Source organism: Aspergillus ruber (assembly GCF_000600275.1).
Source record: "Aspergillus ruber CBS 135680 unplaced genomic scaffold scaffold00005, whole genome shotgun sequence".
NCBI classification, from domain to species: Eukaryota; Fungi; Ascomycota; class Eurotiomycetes; order Eurotiales; family Aspergillaceae; genus Aspergillus; species Aspergillus ruber.
This window is the reverse complement of record NW_024467301.1, coordinates 1,039,492-1,059,026: the sequence shown is the minus strand read 5'-3', so window position 1 is coordinate 1,059,026 and position 19,535 is coordinate 1,039,492. Positions and strand designations below refer to the sequence as shown.

The window sequence follows — 19,535 nt, the reverse complement described above, 5'->3', positions numbered from 1 at the left end:
TGCTAAACGCCTTATTCCAAACGCCAATACCGACATTTATCCCTGCATAGTCGACCAGAAGTAGTTTGCGTAGAAGAACCTTGAGAACTTCGAGTCGACATTAACCACGTGCACATCACCCTTCCGACTGTTGCGAATAACAGCCTTGGTGAAGTTTCCGGCCTCGTCCGGCTCGATATCGATGCCCAAAGATCTAAATATCTTGAGACGGAGACTGTGACAGTCAGCATATGCCCATAAATCAAGCGATATAGATAAAATCTCACATCGTAGCATCATCAGCCTCCCTCTCCCTCCTCGTCCCCTCATCCCCCTCTAGTCCCTGTGCCTCCAAATCTGCCAACCTCTCCTTCAACATCTCCAGCTCACTTTCGAGTCTCTCACTCTCAATCTCCAACTCCGATGCCGCCTTTGCAATCCGGAACTTCTTCGTGTCCAGCTCGACAATGCCCTGCGCGTGTCTTCCAGAGTCGTGCGCGGTTACGGCTTCTTCATGTTGCGCGTTTAAGGAATTGAGGTTGCGGGAGAGTTTTCGGAGGGCGGATTCGGCTTCGCGTGAGCGCAGTTCGCGGGATTGTTGGAGGGTGGAGAGGGAGTCGTTGATGCGCGTTACGGCTTGTTTGTCGGGATGGATGTTGAAGTTGCCGACTGTATGGTGGATGAGCTATCAGTTAGTTAGTTTATGTTTCTTTTCTCGTGAATATGAGAGTACGTGCAGTCGCGGGGTCCTCGTCGAGAAGCATTTTGGCTATAGTCAATGCGTTCAGTGTCAAATGAAGTTTGGTAGACGGTGGTTTTGTTGATGTTTGGGGTTGGGGGAGCAACAGCCACAGCGCCACGGACCCTGCACCGCCACGTGTTGGCCCTCCGCAAGTGACGAAAAGCACGAGGATCAACACACGCGGTTTTGTTTCTCCATCTGCCATCCTTCTAACCGGATATCTTTGTTTGAAGAGATCTATTACAACATACTATCTAATTTCCATACCTACTGTCCAAGTGCTGCTCGCAGAATGTCAAACCTACCATGTAAGTGCCCGCTCCATGTTGTTGATCCTGCGTTGATTGCATGCTGACCTGAATTCCTTGCAGACGCTGCAGATGCCGAAAGGTCGGTATATTATATCCGTTGATGCTACCGCCCATAATTTCGTCAAATCCGGTTCGTGAACTAATTTGTCTTCAGCCCGTTGAAGCCAGCGGAGCTCCAGGTCTTGCGGGCACAGTATGAGAAGGAAGGGGACTATGTTGGAATCCAGACCAAATTCAACTTTGCTTGGGTACGATTATCACTAGGTCTCACTTGTGTTATGGGCAACTACTACATGCACTGCCTACTCAATGACATGACATGCTGACCATCTCTACCCCACCACAGGGCCTAATCAAATCCAACGCTCGCTACGACCAACAAGAAGGCGTTCGTCTCCTCTCTGAAATCTTCCGCGCCGCTCCCGAACGTCGCAGGGAATGTCTCTACTACCTTGCTCTCGGAAACTTTAAGCTTGGCAACTACGGCGAAGCCCGACGCTATAACGACTTGCTCCTAGACAAGGAACCGGCAAACATGCAAGCAGCTAGTCTGGGGCAGCTCATCGATGACAAGGTGTCGAGAGAGGGCTTGGTGGGAATTGCGATTGTGGGTGGTTTGGCGCTTGCTGCTGGTGTGGTTGGGGGTATGATCTTCAAGGGGGCTAAGAGACGGTAAACCCGTCTCATATCTTCAGTTTCTATAAGAAAGAGGAAAACGTTGTATATACTAGTGGCTTTGTTTGTTTGGGATTTGGTCCAGCATATTCGACCGGCGTTTCTGCTTTCTTTCGCTTTCGCTTCACTGCCGGTTGCCAATTTGTTTACCTGATGAGTCATGACATGAGTTGTCAATACACCAATGCCTAGGGGCTTCTTCTGTATTCTACGTCTACATTGATAGTACAGTGAACGTGAATCATTAATAGTATAAAATTCCCTGGTGCATATACATATACTCCGTACTCCGACTGCATCGTGGGTACGTCATCCAACCAGCGCCCGAGTCGTTAACCGATTCCGCTTTCTCTCGCCTCATCTCAATCCGCCCTGTTCTCTCTGTGACTCTCTATTTTGTTCTCTCTGAGTATTTGTCAGTCAGCAGAATGAGTTAATTACTTCTTCTCCTCGTTTGGACCGTTCGATATTCGATGCGTTGTCCTGAGACAATGACCGCAATCCTCTTCTGCGAATAAGACTGCGTCTACGGAGATTGTCTGCGCTGTATGCTCCTATCATCTTCCCTCGATATTATCGCAATACCTTCAAACGCTCTTCTTCTTTATCCACTCTACTTTATCTGAATACACCTGAATACCTGAGTCAACGCCATGGAGAACGGAGATCGAATGTTCTGCCATCATTGTGGCGGGGTCTGGCTCCGGCGTTTTGAGGATGACCTGCAGTGCCAGCATTGCAATTCAGAATTTACTGAAATAGTACGTTTCTGTACCAATGAACACGCGAGAGGAATACAAGCTAACTATGACTCAACCAGATCGAAATTCCTCCAGACACCGAGGAACCACCCCGCCATGCTACCCCACCACTAGCCTCACCACGTCGAGAAAGAACATTTCCTCCGGTTAACGCCTTTTCCAGTCATAATCCCTGGGCTCATGAAGACGAAGACGAATACGATACTCATGGCTTCAGTTCGAGTCCCGGGTTTGCCCACCGCGCCTACAGATCTCCAGATGGCCGGTTCAGCTTTTCGAGCACGACATTCAACGGAAGTGGAGGCCTTAGTGGCGGTGGTGGCTTTGGTGGTCCCCCGCGCTCATCTGGATATGGGACAGATGAATTCGGTGACCCCTTGATGCCGATGGTACGCCGGTTGGATACAATCTTCCATGGACTCGCGGATACCTATCGCCAGCAGGGCCAGGGCCAGGTTCTAGGTCGGGAGTCGTCGAGACAGACAGAAGCTACTCCTGCGCGACCTCAGCATAATGATTTTCCGGATCCTGAAGAGCGGGCCCCTGGTGAGCCAGATGATTTTGGTCCTCCAAGGTTGTTCCCGAGGAATGCAGATGGTCCGCAGCCGATGGCGCCGCCGTTGGGGACGTTGGGAGAGTATGTTGCTTTTCCTATCTTTGCTTATGTTGGTGTATCGTCTACTAACCTTGGTAGTATTCTTGAACTCTTTCAGCAAGACTTCGGTCAGGGAGGACAGCGGTCTGGGGGTGGAAGTGGAGTCCGTGTGATGACAGGACCGAATCCATTGGCCATGATATCGAGTCTGTTGAACTTTGACCGACACGGTGACGCAGTTTACTCACAAGAAGAGCTGGATCGGGTAATATCGCAATTGGTTGGACAGAATGCGGGCAGCAATGGGCCCCCACCCGCGTCTCATAACTCCATTCAGAATCTACCGAAGAAGCCTGTTGACCAGGAGATGCTGGGAAACGATGGCAAGGCGGAATGTTCGATTTGTATGGATCCGGTGGAATTGGGGACGGAAGTTACCGTACTCCCGTGCAAGCATTGGTTCCACTACAACTGTATTGAAATGTGGTTGACCCAGCACAACACATGTCCTCATTGCCGACGAAGCATTGACGCACCTGCGCAGTAAGTTGTTTCTACATCCTAAGATCTGGAATACAAGCTAACGCTGTGCAGAGAAGGAAGTCGTGAGAATCCAGTGACGGTTGACAGCCCCGAAGCCTCGCGCCGTTCCAGCAGTGCCATTCCCGGCCAAAGCGGGCGGCGCTGGTCATCAGCTTATGACAGCGGAGGACGACGTGCGAGTAGTGGACAGGGACAAGGGCAAGGGCAAGGGCAAGGGCAAGGACAAGGACAACCTGGTGGAGGAGGACTTGCAGAGTGGCTGAGAAGCCATTTTGGTGGAAGTTAGGGTTTTGTTAGGGTTGGATGGTTGCAACACCCAGTTATTTATTGCTTCATAGACTGGATGTCCAGATTGTTATCCTGTATGTATTATGATTGACGACAGCCGTTTTCTTTACTTCTACGAAGAGGTATTTTTGCCAGAGTTATGCCGAGGATTATCAGATGGAGATAAGATAAACCCCACATTGCTACGACTCCTCTTTGCTTTCGCAATTGACAACTTCAATTGACCTGGATTCAATCACTTCGAACGACCATACATGCGAAAATAGCAAAATGAAGACTATCTACCACAGTGGGATCATCGTCACCGGTAGTCGACAGCAGGATATGTCCACGCCCCCAACCTGCCTAGTCGTCGAGAACGATCTCGTTGCCTACGTGGGCAATGCCGACGACCCCTTCGTCGCAAAGACCATAGAAGATGTTGAAGCCCATAAAATCAACCTGGGAGGCAGAATCATTCTTCCCGGCTTTATCGACGGGTGCGTCTCCTCTCCCTCTCCTCTTTGCACCACTATCAACCTAATAAAACAACCAGACACATGCATCTCCTATTCTTCGGCGCTAGCCTCTCCAAAATCGATATCGAATCCTGCAAAGATCTCACAGACATCCGAACTACCATCAAAACAGCCGCGCAGCAGAACCCCTCCGCAAAACGCCTCTTCTGCCGCGGCTGGATGCACACCATGACCAACGGGATCGCTCTCGCAAGCATGATCGATGATCTCGACCGGCAGCAACGGCCGATCTTCATCGACTCAAAGGACCTACATTCGACATGGTGCAATACGCCTGCGCTGAAGGAATTAGGCGTTGATGAGAACACGCCTGATCCTGAGGGCGGGGAGATTAGTCGGGATGAAGAGGGGAAGCCGAATGGGTTGCTGAGCGAGGCTGCGAATGTGAATATCGCGTGGCCACATGTTGCACGTATTGCGACTGTTGATGAGCGCGTGAAATATATTCGCGACGCGGTGAGGACGTATAATGCAGCGGGATACACGGGAATAACGGAGATGGCAACGAATGAGACGATCTGGGAGGCTATGCGTGTCCTCCGTGAACAGGGGGATGTGTCGATTCGTATGGCTGCATATTGGATTATCACTCCGTGTAAGACGGATGGGGAGAATCTGGCGCAGGTGGATAGGGCGATTGAGTTGCGTAAGCAGTATAACAGCAGCACGTCGCCCGATTTCCGTATCGTGGGTATTAAACTTATCTGCGATGGTGTCGTCGATGCGTGCACTGCATCTTTACTCAAGCCGTATTCCACGAACGGTGTTAATGCAGGAACAATCTGGGCCCCTGATGCCCTGCACAAAGTTGTTCAGAAGGCTGATGCCGCTGGCCTCCAGTGCGCGCTGCATGCTATTGGTGATGCAACTGTGAAACTAGCCATCGATATACTGGAGGCTGTTGGAACTCCAGGCCGCCGCCACCGTATTGAACATCTTGAGCTCACGGCGCCAGAAGATGCGAAGAGGTTGGGTGATTTGGGAATCACAGCATCTGTGCAGCCTGTGCATGCTGATCCTGCTATCCTCCGTGCATGGCCAGCCTTGCTTGGCCCAGCCAGGTTACAACGTGCGTTCGCATACAAAGAGTTCCTGGACCATCACGCACCATTAGCAATTGGGACAGATTCACCAACAGCGCCGCACTGGCCGCTCAAGAATCTATACACAGCAACCACACGACGATCAGCAAGAGAGCCAAAATTCGAAACCAAAGTAAACGAGCATTTTGCGCTAGAGTTAGAAGAAGCTGTTTCTGCGGGGACAGCGGGAAGTGCGTACTCGACGTTTGCGGATGGGTTCATTGGGACCTTGGTGGAGGGGAAGAAGGCAGATTTTGTGGTCTGGGATATGCAGTGGGACAACGAGAGATTGTTGGAGGCTGCTGTGCATGAGACGTATTTTGGGGGAAGACAAGTCTATCACCGTTCTTAGATTGTATATATTATAAATGGGGTATATATATGTCTATAGTCTGGCTTCGGGTTGGTGTTTCTTGCCAACCTGTTCACACAACTCTCTCAGAATAGGAGCCACCCATTTGAAATCACTCTTCTCCAGATAAACCTGTGCACTCAACCTTGTCCAGAGCCATCCTCCGTGCGGGAACACAGGCAGAAACGTGTCAAATCCATCAACCAGCGTATCCTGCATCCACCGACAAACACCCTGCACTTCATCCGCGGGCAAAGGCATACAAACCCTCTTCTTCCCAGCATCAGCCGAAAGATCCGTACCATCCTGAATGGGAATCGGCAACCGGATAGTAGTCATCGCACATTTCCGCAGCAAAGATTCTCTCCAATGCCGTATCCCGGGCTCCTGCATAACTTCCGTTCCCAGCTCGCCCGCAACGATATCAGCGGCCTCGTTGGCGAGTTCTTCCAAGTATGTGAAGATCTGTTCATCCCCGCCACAGGTTTCTCTGCGGAATTTTATTGCAGTCGGGATACACAGGTACGGCGTATCATCAGTCGTAGCTACAAACTCAAACAAACTCTCAAACGCCGATTTCCCACCACCAGCCGTTTGCATCGTCGATGCCCCGATCCCCGCTGAGCCAGGGGTGGGGATATAGCCCCAGGATGTCGGGAGAGTCGTACGTATGAGATGTTGGTGACGGACGGGCACGTAGAGAACTGCGCAGCCGCGCGGCGTGTAAAGCCATTTGTGACAGTTGCTGGTGAAGAAATCCGGCTGCAATGTCCCAAGATCTAACGGGATATGCCCGATTCCGTGTGCCCCATCAATCAGACTCAAAACGCCCTCTGCGCGACATACTTCGACCAAACGCTCGAACGGGAAACGGACGCCGGGCATGCTGACGATGGTCTCGAAGACTGCGACACGGACGTTCAACCCTTCTTCCCTTGCTGCGCGGACAGCATCCATAAACTTCTCGACTAATTCCTCCGGATGCAATGGCAATCGGTATTGCACTTTTTTCAATGTCACGCCTGTCATTTCGACCGTCGAGAACAACATCCGCTCCACAGCCCCATACACCGTATCGAAGTACACAACCGCATCTCCCTTCTTGAAACCCATATTATGTAGGACAGTATGCACGCCTGTTGTCGCATTCTTCACCAATACAACCTCATTCTTAGGAACATGGAGCAAGGAAGCGACTTCTTGTCGCGATGAGTCAAGAGCCTGCGGTGTGGTGCGGCGGATGAAGAGGTCTGGACGGGATTCGGCTTCAGATTGAAGGTTGTGCAGGGCATGTCGGACGAGGAGGGGGTGGGTGCCAAAGGAGCCTGTTTGTATATTATTAGTTATACTGATATATAACCTGGGGAGATGGGAGGGCATGCCGTGGTTGAGGTTTTTGAAGTTAGGGGAGAAGGAGAAGTGTTTGAGCATGGGGGCTCCGAAGGGAGTTGGGAAAGACATGTTTGCTGTATCCAAATGTCCTCAATGAACGTAGATAACTGGAAATCGTAGAGACTGCAATAACAATAGACATCGAAGATGGAGACGATTACAGGTCCGGATCTGCTGCAGGCGGAGCGGAAAAATACTCGGTGTGGAATTCTGGAATTCTTGACCCATTAAGTTAAGCCTCATTTATACAGAGCGTTTATAGAGAACTACTAGAATGTATACAGACTACACTGATAATGACATGACCAAGTACAACTATGTTGACACTAGCTCAAGTGAGATATCACGATATTCACAGATCTGTCCGACATAACTTCTGTTCAATCCTGTTATGACACTTTTACCTCTTGCCCTTCTTGCGAGGAGCAACCACCTTAAACGCCGCGCTAGCACTCTCCTCCTCCTTGTTTACATGCGAGGATGATGATGATGATCCTTTTTTAGCCACCTCGCTCCAGCCACCTCCGTTCTTCTGGTCCGCGTAGGCACTCGCCGACACGGGGTCGACAATACCCTTGTCCGCAAGCTTGCGACGACGGATGAATTCTTCAGCGAAACGACGGCCGTCCAAAGTAGGAGAGTTGGCGTAAACCGAGTCCGAGATAATCTCCGCCTCAGCGGGCAAGAACAGCAATTGCTGAACAAAGTCGTCGACTAAAATCGTTAGTATAAGAGATAGTCGGATACAGGCGAGGAGGAAAACCTACCATTGATGTTGCTGTTTAGTCCCTTGCCCAGAGTCAATTTAGCCCACTTAGTGAATTCCTCCAAAGCACGGTTCGGGTTTGGAGGAGAGATAGTAGTAGGAACAGTGTTTACGCTAATGGGCCGAGGAGACGGTACGACAGCTGGCTTGGGCTTCGCCGCCACAGGACTGGCTGCTGCAGGGGCCACCGGAGTAGGTGGTGCCTTGACCTTGCCACCAGCACCGACTGTGGTCCATGCACTAGTGCCCGAGGAGACCGTCTGAACAGGAGCCGGGGTCTTGCTCGCGAGATCAGCATATCGCTTCCCAGCACTGGCTGCAGCGGGAGGACTGGCAGCTGCAGTCTGCGCGGCAGCGGTAGCGGCAGCGTTGGCCATGCGCTGCTTACGGGCTTCCTCTTCCTTCTGGATCTGAGCGAGTGTCTTCTTGGCACCAGTAGGAGCAGTCTGGCCCTTGTTGTTCCAAACAGAAGTAGTCGATGTCGGGGTTGCAGGGGATCCGGCACTGGCCCAGTTGGCAGTCGACGGCAAGCCGGGACTTTGAGCCTGGGCCGCCTGGCTAATACGTTCTTGCTCCGCGAGCAGTTGAGCGCGACGCGCGGCAGCGGCCATCTCTTCTTTCTGGGCAGCACTGCGAGCCTCGGCCTCCTGGATCTCCTTCAGAGAAGGACCCTTGGGTAACTCGTTGGCATCCTTAGCCCATGGCGCAATGGAAGTAGTCGGGGGCTCAACGGGGGTCTGGGTCTGAGAACGCGAGTTGGCAGCGAGAGACTCAGCAACATTCTGGCGGTTACGCTGAGCAGCAGGGGCCGGGAGAGGCGAGGCAGACGGAGGGGGAGGGAATGGACGGGGCAAGCCGTTGTCATTTTTGTTCCATACGGATTCACGAGGAGCCTGTTGTTCTTCCTGCTCATGCTGGCTCTGCTCTTCCTCTTCCTGCATCTTTTGCTCTTCTTCAAGCTGTTGTTTCTGGGCAGACGCAGCCTTCTGGACCTGCTGAGAAAGCGTGAGAGGCTCCTGGGTAGTCGTGGTAGTCGTGGTAGTCGTGGTCGTAGTTGTAGCCTCATTGGCCTCGGGAGCAACTTCCTCCGAGGACTCCTCCTGCCCAGGCTCGTTCTGCTGAGAGGTGGGGTGCGTAGGAAGGCCTTCCGCAGTCCATTCACCCTCCTGCGATCTCAGAGCATGGAACTGGCGGAGTCGCTCTTCGCGAGCCTGCTGGTCAAACAAGCTGTCACCCTGCGCATTGTCAAATTGTTCCTGTTCCTGTTGTAACTGGGCCCGGTCTTGAAGCATGCTTGCAACTTGCTGCTGGTGCAACAAGTTCTCTGGCTGGCGTGCGGCAAATGCTGGACTTCCAAACGCAAACGGATCGGGACGGCTCACGTTTAATCGGTCCAGAAGAGCCGGGAGCTGATCCTGGTTGCTGATCAAGTCAGTGCCAAGCATTTGCGGGCCAAGGTTGGGCAAGATGTTCCCAAAAAACCCGGGGGCATTCTGAGGTTGTTGCTGCAGAGGAGCCTGGATAGGCGACGGCTGGAAGCCGACTGGCGAAGTGAGACTTCCGAGACTCGGCTGGCTGTGAAGGCTGTGAGCACTTGAGTGATGTTGAAGTGGCTGAGGTACGCCAGGTGGGAGGCCTTGCAGCTGCATCTGTTTCATTAAGGCCTGCTGCTGCGCGAGATGCTCCTTCTGCCGGGCCATAAGATACTGCTCTTCCTGCTTCCTGCGTTCCAAAGCATTCTGCTGTTCAGCGGTCAAAGTAGTGCCAAAGCTTGGGAAACTGCCGGGAAAAGGTGGTTGAGCAGTGCCGGTTGGGGCGGCCCACGGAGTAGCATTGGGGTCGGGTCCGTGAGGAATGCCAATCTGGGGCACCAGGAACGGTTCGCGCGAGTTCCCAATGCGACGTACCAGCTGCGCCAACGGCTCGAATTCCGGGTCTTCAAGCTTCTTGATCTGTAAGTCGGGGCTGAAGAAGCCAGCCTTGAACCAGTCGTGCATCTCCAAACCGGTCCAAGGACCCTGAATGTTGCCCTGAGGGTCACGGTAAATCCATCGCATACGATCGGGCATGACCATGGTCCGCTGCTGAGCTGGAGGAACCGAGCTGGGGTTGCTTGCCGATTGCCCGGGAGTCTGGCTTGGCTGAGGCACTTCTTGGGATGCCATCGGAATCGAACCAACAGCAGAGACCGGGGTCTGGGAAGCCGAGGTGCTTGTGGGCATGTTGGTTTGACCGGCCTTATCGGCTTGCTGGCCATCCTCTCCCCGGTCACCCTGCATCTGCTCCTGCATCGCCGCAGGGAACAAGGATCCCAGCTTGCTGGAGCGGCCTAGACTGTTTGTACCGGAGATTCCAGCGTGCGGGCTAAAGAGACCACTGCCTCCCAAGGTCGATAGGCTTGGAGATTGAAGCTCACCGCCCATCGAACCGAAAATAGGGTCACCAAAGCCGCTTGAAAAGGCAGATCGCTCCCTGGTAGGTGTCCCAACTGCCGGGTTAGGGGGCCATCCGGAGGCAGCGCCTCCCAGAGTAGGAAGACCACCCAGGCCACCTAGGTTAGAGAAGTTTCGGTTACCCGTCACACTGGATGTCTGGCTGCGGTCAATCGAAGGCAGGTCAATCCCCGAACCGACCCGACGGATGGAGCCAAACGGATTCGACGCATCACGAAACCCACCGACACCAGGGTGCTGAGAAGCCTGGATATCAGATCCATCCGTCTCAACATCCTCCACGTCTCCTCGACGATCGCCGTGAGGACTCTGATATGGGTTCGTATTGGTCGGGCTACTCGGTTCGTGGCCTTGCAAAAGACTGGGTGTCGGGTTACGAGAGTTCTCGTGGCTCTGCATCAGTTCTCGGAAACCGGGGATGCTTGAAGTCATTCCGAAAGCCGAAAAGCCCAGCGGATCAGCCTGTGAGGCTGGTTCCAGATCCTGCGATCCACCCAACGCTGCACTTCCACTGCGAGGCTCATCGGAGAACGGGTTCGTCTCGCTTCGGCCGGCGCGAGTTTTGAGAGTCTCCCCCCAAGGCGACTGCGCACCGTTGTCGCCTTCAGTTTCTGGCAGACGTTCCAAGCTGTTGAGTGACGGTTTCTCTCTAACAGATGCACCAATGTCTTCCGAACTGTCCTTGGAGAATAGGCCCTTCAAACGACTTTCACCGCGCATACTACCATATCCTTTCTTTTCGGTGGTGGGGGTCTGAGCTGATTGTGTTGGGCCCAACGAGAAAGCACCAAACGCTCCCATGGGGGAGAAATTGGCACTCTGCGACGCAGACGCCCACGGGGAGCTTGGTCCACTCAGCCCAGCACTCAAAGGATTGGTGGAACTGCGCTTCAGCGAGTTGAAAGGAGAGGCAGACTCGCCTTCCTTGCTGTCCCTTTCATCCAACCTGGAATTGCTTTCTCGAAAATCGGTTTTCCGGCGTAGAAGAGAGGGTGGCGGGGTCGAGGTGTTGGTCTCGTCACGGAAAAAGCGCGAACCACCAGGCGTGGGGGACATTGGATTACCGACAGAATCACCGGTCTCCCTTCGCCTAGGACCTGGCCGAGCAGAACCCGGAGAAGAGGTGTTGAAGTTTTGGGTGTAGGAAACCGACGATTTGCGTCCACCCGTACCGGCAGCCTGGTTATCTTTCTGGGCATTCGACGGCGGAGGCTTCAAGGGAGAATTGACCGACGCGGAGAATAACTACCAATGTCAGCACGATGCTCTCACACTCTAGAGCCAAGTGCGGCTTCTGAAATACAAACCTCTTTCTCCTCATCCGTCATATTCATTAACGCCAACGGTTCGATCTGTCCACCATGATCCCAACATACCTCGGGCCCGCTCGGAGGGTCCTTCTGGTCCTCCCGTTTTCCCCAAACCCCGTTCACACTGGGTGTCTCTACATGGGGATCCCAGTCGGCCACGAAATAGTCTGTCACATTCTTTGCCAAAGAACCAGATTCCCGTTGGGTTTTGTAGAGGTCGAGAAGTTGCTCTTTGGAGTAGCGAGCCTCGCCAGTGGCCGTTCCATTGCGTAGCCCACTGGATTGTGGATTCGACATGTGTGGAGGAATGTAAGCTCCAACAGCTGGGGTCGATGCGGAAGTGGTGGTTTGACTGGTATCCCGGTTATGAGAAGGGTTTGTAGCAACTGAAGGACGGCGGAAAGTTTGTGTTGCTCCATTCATGCGAGTCCGAGACCTATAGAAGAACATAGCATGTAAGTATCAAGCAGAAACAAATTTCCTGAAGAGGACAAGAATATATATATATATATAAGAAAGAAAAAAAAAAGGTTCGGTCAAGACTATGTAACAATGCAACAGAAAATCCGCATAAACCTGCACAGCTCGAAACGGCCAATGCAACACACAAATACAATAAAAGATTATAGCAACCACAAAAGCAGAGCAAGGAAGACATTATAAGGCGTACCATTCACTAGCAGCAGTTCCATCGCCTCGTTTGTTAGGGTCGTGGACGTTGCCAGCAGCGGCGGAAGCAAAACTCGAAGGGAGTGGCGTGGGCATTGTGATAACAAGGGAGCTGGTAAAAATACACAGAAAGCTGCCAGGTCACCGACAAGCTCGTCGTGAAGAATTAAAAGGGAGTGGAGAAAGAATCGAGTTGCGCAAAGCGTGGCGTTGCGTTGGGAGGTTGGTATGGGTTTGGTTGGTGGTGTGGTTATTGGAGGTGGTGGGTGTCAGAGAGGGTTGCGTAGGAGATTTGGATGTGGGAACAACCGACACCGGAAAGATGGGAAAATTACGGCGATGGAAAAAACGCGAATATGGAGTTGAAAGTTGGGTTAAAACAACCAAAACAACGGTCCAGAGGTGACTTATTTCAGCTAATATTCAAAAGAAGCAATACTCATTCGATCAGGAGTAAAAGAAGCGATCGAAGGTTCGTTTCGGGCGACGACTTGAAGCTTGCTCAACGAGAAAATTTGCCGCATTTGGTAGGCGGTGGGGTATGGCAATATTCATACGTTCAGTTACGGTATAATACAGCATCAAAGCACCACTTATGCCCGTTTGCAGCTCGTTATGTTATGGTATTACCGGCCATTGATACGTGATGATACGCTCACGCGCACAATGAATTGATACTTATTCTTCTGGCCATTATGACGGAACTTTATCTGGTAGTGTAACTCGAGAATAGACACCTCAATTTATTGATGAAGCTACAGTCTTTCCTATATGCTCTATTCTGGACAGAGTACTGTGTGGTGTATTTGTATCCCGTTACATACGTGTCGCGTTGGCAGCCGGACAACGAAGACAGAAGAAGCAAAAAGTCTCCGTTTGTGAATAAAACACTGTAATCTGTCTTTCTGTCTTTCTGTCTGTCTTTGTTTCTTCCTTTCCGTTGGCCGTTTTCCTGCATCCAGGCCGGGGACATTATCCAATGACCATATGCCCAGCTAGTTTCCAGGGCACAGGTCTTGCGGCAGTGAAATTGCAAAGACTCAGATAATATGTATCCTCAGTTTCCAGGGCACAAGACAACCATGTCTGGTGTTTTATATGCCCTAGTATCAGAATGAGGTAAAGATAAAGCTCATCACTGTCTTTGCTGAAGATTCGTAGAAGCAGCAAAATTAAACTCGGTTTTATATGGTTGTGGCCCCTGCGTTGCTTAGTCATGAATTTTCTGCTGTTGTAATTGGCCAGTCTATATAGTTCGTTTGGATATTGGTAGACATCCTGTATGTACAAGTCAAAGAGGGCTTTCTGTATGTCTAAGAAATCCGGTTGTATGCGCCTGGAACACTACCTATATTATCTGCCTATTCAGCATTCACCGTACCACAATGATCTAGATATCAGGTCCTGGATACCCCTCCATCATGGCTATATCTACCAGCTCTGTCCTCTCAGCTTATACACGACCAACTCTGTTTTTGTCCCCTTCTTTCACTTCAGACACTGAGAAGCGTTCCGGAAAGCCCACCAAAATGAGACGCGAGAAATCCGTTCCCTATGCCTGGTACTGGGAAGGCAGACCCCTTCGAGGAAACCAAATCAGACCAGTCTATACCGGTCCAGCTTCTTGTTCTTCCAGCACACTTGCTAGCTGTTGTCCCGACTACTCATCAGCAGAAACGGTCCAACCCTGCTCAACATCAACGTCCAAAGCCCATGAATGCCCCAATCATCAACACGTGGAGTCTGACTGCTGTTCCTCCGAGACGTGCTGCGAAAGTGCAGAGGCAGAGACAGACCCTTGTTGCTGCTCCCTGTGCTGCGATAGTGACCACACTACCACCAGTTCAGAAACCTCGACCTGCACCCAGCCGTCAGAGTGTCCTTCATCGTCGTCATCCTCTGCATCAACATGCTCGACAGCAAGCAGCACCCCCTCGACAATCCATTACCACACACATGCGTATTTCCGTTACCCCAATGACAACTGCCCGTCGCAGTCTTCGTACATCTCGAACCTATCTTGCACCTGCACGTCATGCCAGACCTACTACTATCCACTCGCGCCTGGGTCTACACCTGCACCCGCTACTCGTACAACCAAGCACCAGTGCCCCGACTTCCCACCACCTTCTCAAGTCCGACCCAAGATGGGTCGCAAAACGGATACAGACACCTGTTACCAGTACCATCCCAGTAACTACTATCCGCACTACCCGCACTACCCGCGTACGAAGGTTCGTGCACACTTTGAAGAGCCTTGTGAGGATGCTTCCAGCACTGCGACCATTTCATCAGAGTGTATGGATTCTGTACATGGGAATTGTGAGGCGTATGAGTGCTGTGGTTCGGCTTGGCGGTATCGTGATCATCCGGCTTTTCGGAAGAGGTGTTAGTTTTTTTTGTTATGGAATGTGAGAATTTTGATTTGTTTGCTCTGGGTTAAAGTGAAATGTATCAAAGAATGTCAACTTGCAATGATTAAATCGAGTTCTCGTTTTCTTTGGGTATCGTGACAACTGATGGCCTGATTAGAAATGTCTTTGGAATACCGAGGTCGGATAATATTTATATATCCCCGCATTCTCTTCAACGTCTTTCCTTTTTTCTTTTTGCTTGCCCATATCAATCGTTTTTTATATTAGTATATGATATCAGTTATTCTTAATATCTTTCCCATTGCAATTGATCAATTAATACTCTCCATTCTATTTTCCATCGCCGACAAACCCGCACACGTTGACAGTCGGAACTCGGTCTCCATACACAACTTCACACCAAGCCAACCAATTGAGCAGATAAACGAAAGCAAAATGTCCAGAGCAATCTTCCTCTCGACTATTGATGGCAAGCCTGGCAAGCCGGGCCAAGTATACTACCCCCTCTCCCTCCAAAACCTCCCCAAACCAACCCCGCAGGGTCGGGAGGTCCTTGTGAAGATGACCGCCGCATCGCTAAACCATCGCGACGTCTTCCTCCGCCAACATCTCTACCCAGGTATCACCTTCGACGTCCCCTTGGGCGCAGATGGTGTGGGATCCGTGGTCGCGACAGGCCCCGAGGTCTCGAACCCCAGCCAGTGGCAAGGAAAGCGGGTCATTTTGAACCCGGGGACGGGATGGAAGGATTCCCCTGACGGCCCTGAGGATCCGCAGGGATATAAGATTCTAGGAGGGACCAAGTCCTATCGCAACGGGACGATGCAGGATTATGTTGTTATTGAGGAGTCGGAGCTTGAAGAAGCGCCGGAGCATTTGTCAGATGCGGAGGCGGCTGCGCTGCCATTGACGGGTTTGACTGGATGGAGAGCGCTCGTGAACAAGGCTGGGGAGAGGAACTCGGGTAAGGGTGCTGCGCTGTTGATCACTGGAATTGGTGGTGGTGTGGCATTGATGGTGCTCCGTTTTGCCGTGGCCCGTGGTGCCGATGTTTATGTGACAAGCTCGAGCGAGGAGAAGATTCAGAAGGCTGTTGAACTGGGAGCCAAAGCAGGTGTGAGCTATAAGGAAGAGGCATGGGAGAAGAAACTTTTGGGTATGCTTCCTGCTGGCAAGTCTTCTTTCGATGCCATTATCGACGGCGCTGGAGGTGATGCTGTCGAGAAGGGTGCGAAGCTGCTCAAGGTAAGTCAGCGTCAGTATATTTTTGAATATGCGCTGATTATTATCAGGCCGGTGGTGTCATCTCCATCTACGGAATGACAGTCTCTCCCAAGATGCCGTTCTTGATGCAAGCCGTCTTGAAGAACATCGACGTCCGTGGCTCGACGATGGGCTCTCGTAAAGAGTTTACGGAGATGGTTGAGTTTGTCAAAGCAAACAAGATCTATCCCGTAGTTTCTCGTGTGCAGCAAAGTGAGCTGGATGATATCGCAGCTCTTGAATCGTTGTTCGAGGATATGAAACAGGGCAAGCAATTTGGAAAGTTGGTGGTTGTGTTTGGAAAGTCTGGTTCTGACAGTAAGCTGTAATGTTTTGCTAGTATTAGCTGGTTATCTAGAGCATTGGATCTCAACAGAATTTACATTTCTGGGGTAAGGGCTAATTGGAGAGCTGGGTGGTCGCTCCTTCCTTCTATCGGTGTTATCCAGGGTATCATTCCCTTGCCATGACTGTACGCAATGATCCTTCCTGCAATCCATCATCGTTTCTTCATAGCATTGCAGTTTTATTCCACAAGTAATTATTGAATAGTCTAGTCGATTGCCACACCTAACCAACATTGTATCCACCATCACGATGGTGGCCGACATCGTCGAACTGTACGGGCCAGGCATGTCCTTCTACCTCTCGAAGACCGAAGGAAGCATCACGAATGCAGGGGATGACAAGGAGTCGTCAGTCGAGGTATGCTGACGCCCGTGTCCAAGATCTGAGAGCGACCAAGCAAAGCGACCGGCTACTAACGTCGCTCAGAAATACTCCGCAGCTCTACGGGCACTCTACAGCAGCAACCAGATCCTCGAGAAGAAGATGTCCAAGTTACGCGCGAGCACGATCCGTCTTAACCTTGATCTCATGAAGCTCCAACGACACATGGGCACCATGCAGCACGACTTCCTTACGACCTGGCAGGCGGATATCCTCACCCTCCTCATCGAAGTTGTGTACGCGCGGCTGCATCGAATACTACCGGGAGGGTATGCGGTGGAGGAGATCGAATCGTTGGATTATGAGACGTTGACGAGGGTGTATAGGACTGCGGCGAAGAGGATTCACAGGGAGAGGCTGCGGAGGAAATTTGGACTGTCAGCGAGATACCACGGTGCGTTGCAGAAGTACTGGGAGGTAAGCATATCACTTATCATCACTTTCTTATCACGTTTCATTAAGCTGACAACACTGGCAAAGGTTGTCGAGTTTAGAAGCGAGGATCCCTTTCAGACGGAGTGTGTGTTTGCTCGGTGGTTGGTCGCGGAGAAGGAGGAGAATCCTGGTGCGTACGAGTTTTGGGGACAGTTGTTTCCATTGTGCTACAGGCGGACGGTTGAGGAAAGTGCTGAAATCTTTTGATGTCTCATTTTTGTCTCATTCTATCACTTGTCACTCGCTCTGTCTTTGGCTATGGAGTATTTGCACTATTTGCATATGGTGAATGAGTCTGTTCCGTTCTTTCTGAAGATCCTGCCATCTGGCAAGTGCACTCCGTGTTGCACTTCTCTAGGAGTGACCGATAGCCAATACTAATTATGGAGAGTTGCTAATAATTGAGACGGTCTTACAGATTCTAGATACTAAAAGATGACCGTTGATGCTATACAAAACGTTGTACATCGGTGAACCCCTAATCGTCACAATTACCCATTCAGGTATTAACCCTGGATTCAGTTCAGCTAGCCATGAGCCCTCCGCACGGGCACATAACAGGGCAAGAGGGCTCCATAATACTCTCCCGTACAAGGGGTACAGGGGGACCGTAAGTACGAAATACCCGGACGGTTACTACATCGGTGCAAGTGCGTAGAATTTCGGCGGTCCCGGGCGACAAACAGGCAGCCCCCTTACCCTACAAGGCATGAGCATGGCATATAGCTTGCACTAACTAGGTAGTAGTGGTATCTATGTGAGATGACTGGCTACGTTTCTGACCGGCACGTTGTGACGGGACTCTGGCCTTTAGGGCAGAGCTCCGCCACGCGCTTGTTGACCAATGATGTCATGTTATGGTTCCACTCTGGGGCTTAGCTTAGCTATCATTAGCTACATAACTATGTAAAGAGTTTGTTTGTTTGGGGTAGGGTGCTACTGTTCTGGGTGTTGATAGGCATTTTATATTGATTTAATTGTTAATTGATGTTGAGGGTAGTGTTGGTGGTCTTGAGTTCAGGGCAGGTAAGTGATTAGGGGACTTAGTGAAAGTGGGTAATTGCACGTCACGAGGTTCTTCTGAGCTTCTATGATTTTCTAGGCGAGCAGACCCTCTCTTCAAAAATTAGGACGGTCTTAATATCAATGTCGAACTGGAGTCGGCGGTTAGGGTTCGGTACCGAACCGGGTCGTGCACGGCTTGCTTAGCCACACCGGTAGGCTGTACAGCACGCTCCCACTGCACTTTGCCAGAAGAATTCATTGTCCGAATAGAAAGTCGGGATTCAGATACCATTTTCAAGGAACTTCCTATAATATCAATTTTCTATGTCTTGTGTTCTATTTTCTATTCTTTTTTTTTTTTTTTTTTTTTTTTTTGTTCTGTGATGTACTCCCGAGAGTAAGGCTGAATGTACGGAGTACTCCGTGTGGTGTGTGCTCTACTATGGACGAGTAAGGGTATGATATGTCAATGCCAAGCTATCATATGTGTTAGCACGAGCTGAAGAAATAAAATTGCAGTAGTCTAACGTTTTTTTTTTTTTTTTCTTTGACAGGACATAGATCAGAAAGACGTTATTTTAGACGTTATTTCACTTATCCATCTGACCATGGCGAGCTGAGTGTGGGAACGCTAACAATCCTTATGGGTAGTTTATTTTATATTTTATTCTACTAGTAGAAGGATTTGCATGGAGAAAAGTACGGAGTACGGGGCGCCTTCTGATTTGGATTAAGCTTAGGCATGAATTTGGAATAAATGTACACTGGTATACGGCGTACTCCGGTAGTCTCGCTACGTATTTAAAGAGCTGATTAACAGCTGGTCCAATCGACTACACCACAGTACCATGTGGTCTGTAATGGAATATGGGCGATTGGAATTGAGTTTCTCATTCCATTTACCTAAAGTAGAATATCCCCAGTCTTGTTCCCTTAGCCTCCACCACACCGCACCAAAACACGCCAACCATCAGCCATAACTCCAAACCTAAACCAACAAAAGGAAAGAACCAACGACAGTTGCCCGTTATACAGAAAACCAAAAAAAAAAAAATAAATAAATAAATAAATAAATAAATAAATAAATAAAAATAAAAACATGACAATTACCGAAAGAACCAACCTTGGTTTTGAGCATATCATTAACCGACCATAACATCTCCCCTACTACCAGAGTAGGCTTCTGGCTTGTGGCTTGTTTCATCCCACCACAATGCAAGGACCAAGCAGCGTCCTACAGATTGCGTAGTGCAGTACTCCGTAGGACTATTAGGGAACTCTGCTTATGGACT

General features: G+C 50.7%; 9 protein-coding genes across 9 annotated transcripts; 6 read left to right on the top strand and 3 right to left on the bottom strand.

Annotated features, from left to right (window-relative positions):
• Nucleotides 1–36: 36 nt before the first annotated feature.
• Nucleotides 37–743, bottom strand: EURHEDRAFT_513636 (kinetochore Spc24 family protein; the record flags this gene model as incomplete). The annotated part of the gene is made up of 3 exons (XM_040786189.1): nt 37–214; nt 267–664; nt 717–743. 3 exons carry the CDS (start codon nt 741–743, stop codon nt 37–39), a joined length of 603 nt encoding a protein of 200 aa, XP_040641490.1.
• A 156-nt stretch (nt 744–899) lies between these two features.
• Nucleotides 900–1,956, top strand: EURHEDRAFT_410047 (mitochondrial fission 1 protein). Its single transcript, XM_040781274.1, has 4 exons — nt 900–1,029; nt 1,093–1,111; nt 1,187–1,280; nt 1,379–1,956. Exons 1-4 carry the CDS (start codon nt 1,014–1,016, stop codon nt 1,706–1,708), a joined length of 459 nt encoding a protein of 152 aa, XP_040641489.1. The 5' UTR covers nt 900–1,013; the 3' UTR covers nt 1,709–1,956.
• Nucleotides 1,957–2,034: 78 nt separating this feature from the next.
• On the top strand, nt 2,035–4,028 carry EURHEDRAFT_306698 (putative RING finger domain protein). Its single transcript, XM_040778292.1, has 4 exons — nt 2,035–2,468; nt 2,528–3,105; nt 3,163–3,606; nt 3,667–4,028. Exons 1-4 carry the CDS (start codon nt 2,361–2,363, stop codon nt 3,890–3,892), a joined length of 1,356 nt encoding a protein of 451 aa, XP_040641488.1. The 5' UTR covers nt 2,035–2,360; the 3' UTR covers nt 3,893–4,028.
• Nucleotides 4,029–4,164: 136 nt separating this feature from the next.
• Nucleotides 4,165–5,846, top strand: EURHEDRAFT_375617 (amidohydrolase; the record flags this gene model as incomplete). The annotated part of the gene is made up of 2 exons (XM_040778758.1): nt 4,165–4,373; nt 4,430–5,846. 2 exons carry the CDS (start codon nt 4,165–4,167, stop codon nt 5,844–5,846), a joined length of 1,626 nt encoding a protein of 541 aa, XP_040641487.1.
• EURHEDRAFT_410044 (putative aminotransferase family protein (LolT)) lies at nt 5,635–7,404 on the bottom strand. Its single transcript, XM_040781273.1, has 2 exons — nt 7,229–7,404; nt 5,635–7,171 (listed from the first exon to the last, which is right to left on the bottom strand). Exons 1-2 carry the CDS (start codon nt 7,305–7,307, stop codon nt 5,880–5,882), a joined length of 1,371 nt encoding a protein of 456 aa, XP_040641486.1. The 5' UTR covers nt 7,308–7,404; the 3' UTR covers nt 5,635–5,879.
• Nucleotides 7,405–7,461: 57 nt separating this feature from the next.
• On the bottom strand, nt 7,462–12,885 carry EURHEDRAFT_410043 (GYF domain-containing protein). The gene is made up of 4 exons (XM_040781272.1): nt 12,438–12,885; nt 11,765–12,203; nt 8,006–11,702; nt 7,462–7,952 (listed from the first exon to the last, which is right to left on the bottom strand). Exons 1-4 carry the CDS (start codon nt 12,530–12,532, stop codon nt 7,639–7,641), a joined length of 4,545 nt encoding a protein of 1,514 aa, XP_040641485.1. The 5' UTR covers nt 12,533–12,885; the 3' UTR covers nt 7,462–7,638.
• An 807-nt stretch (nt 12,886–13,692) lies between these two features.
• EURHEDRAFT_410042 (uncharacterized protein) lies at nt 13,693–14,951 on the top strand. Its single transcript, XM_040781271.1, has one exon. The coding sequence runs from the start codon at nt 13,858–13,860 to the stop codon at nt 14,827–14,829; it is 972 nt and encodes a 323-aa protein (XP_040641484.1). The 5' UTR covers nt 13,693–13,857; the 3' UTR covers nt 14,830–14,951.
• A 295-nt stretch (nt 14,952–15,246) lies between these two features.
• On the top strand, nt 15,247–16,403 carry EURHEDRAFT_450812 (putative alcohol dehydrogenase; the record flags this gene model as incomplete). The annotated part of the gene is made up of 2 exons (XM_040783905.1): nt 15,247–16,056; nt 16,104–16,403. The coding sequence occupies 2 exons, from the start codon at nt 15,247–15,249 to the stop codon at nt 16,401–16,403; spliced, it is 1,110 nt and encodes a 369-aa protein (XP_040641483.1).
• A 296-nt stretch (nt 16,404–16,699) lies between these two features.
• On the top strand, nt 16,700–17,789 carry EURHEDRAFT_410039 (uncharacterized protein). Its single transcript, XM_040781270.1, has 3 exons — nt 16,700–16,779; nt 16,849–17,220; nt 17,284–17,789. Exons 1-3 carry the CDS (start codon nt 16,708–16,710, stop codon nt 17,443–17,445), a joined length of 606 nt encoding a protein of 201 aa, XP_040641482.1. The 5' UTR covers nt 16,700–16,707; the 3' UTR covers nt 17,446–17,789.
• The last annotated feature ends 1,746 nt before the right edge of the window (nt 17,790–19,535 follow it).

What these genes read in the sequence shown, in the direction of transcription:
- EURHEDRAFT_410043 (XM_040781272.1), bottom strand. Translation starts at nt 12,532, where the DNA reads ATGCCCACGCCACTCCCTTCGAGTTTTGCTTCCGCCGCTGCTGGCAAC. An exon ending in GGAACTGCTGCTAGTGAATG is followed by an intron (nt 12,204 to 12,437) that starts GTACGCCTTATA and finishes GTTCTTCTATAG; the next exon opens with GTCTCGGACTCGCATGAATG. An exon ending in TGACGGATGAGGAGAAAGAG is followed by an intron (nt 11,703 to 11,764) that starts GTTTGTATTTCA and finishes TGACATTGGTAG; the next exon opens with TTATTCTCCGCGTCGGTCAA.
- EURHEDRAFT_410047 (XM_040781274.1), top strand. An exon ending in CCAAATTCAACTTTGCTTGG is followed by an intron (nt 1,281 to 1,378) that starts GTACGATTATCA and finishes ACCCCACCACAG; the next exon opens with GGCCTAATCAAATCCAACGC.
- EURHEDRAFT_410042 (XM_040781271.1), top strand. Translation starts at nt 13,858, where the DNA reads ATGGCTATATCTACCAGCTCTGTCCTCTCAGCTTATACACGACCAACT.
- EURHEDRAFT_410044 (XM_040781273.1), bottom strand. Translation starts at nt 7,307, where the DNA reads ATGTCTTTCCCAACTCCCTTCGGAGCCCCCATGCTCAAACACTTCTCC. An exon ending in CTTCAAAAACCTCAACCACG is followed by an intron (nt 7,172 to 7,228) that starts GCATGCCCTCCC and finishes ATATACAAACAG; the next exon opens with GCTCCTTTGGCACCCACCCC.
- EURHEDRAFT_410039 (XM_040781270.1), top strand. Translation starts at nt 16,708, where the DNA reads ATGTCCTTCTACCTCTCGAAGACCGAAGGAAGCATCACGAATGCAGGG. An exon ending in ACAAGGAGTCGTCAGTCGAG is followed by an intron (nt 16,780 to 16,848) that starts GTATGCTGACGC and finishes AACGTCGCTCAG; the next exon opens with AAATACTCCGCAGCTCTACG. An exon ending in CGTTGCAGAAGTACTGGGAG is followed by an intron (nt 17,221 to 17,283) that starts GTAAGCATATCA and finishes ACACTGGCAAAG; the next exon opens with GTTGTCGAGTTTAGAAGCGA.
- EURHEDRAFT_306698 (XM_040778292.1), top strand. Translation starts at nt 2,361, where the DNA reads ATGGAGAACGGAGATCGAATGTTCTGCCATCATTGTGGCGGGGTCTGG. An exon ending in CCGTTGGGGACGTTGGGAGA is followed by an intron (nt 3,106 to 3,162) that starts GTATGTTGCTTT and finishes TAACCTTGGTAG; the next exon opens with TATTCTTGAACTCTTTCAGC. An exon ending in AGCATTGACGCACCTGCGCA is followed by an intron (nt 3,607 to 3,666) that starts GTAAGTTGTTTC and finishes CAGAGAAGGAAG; the next exon opens with TCGTGAGAATCCAGTGACGG.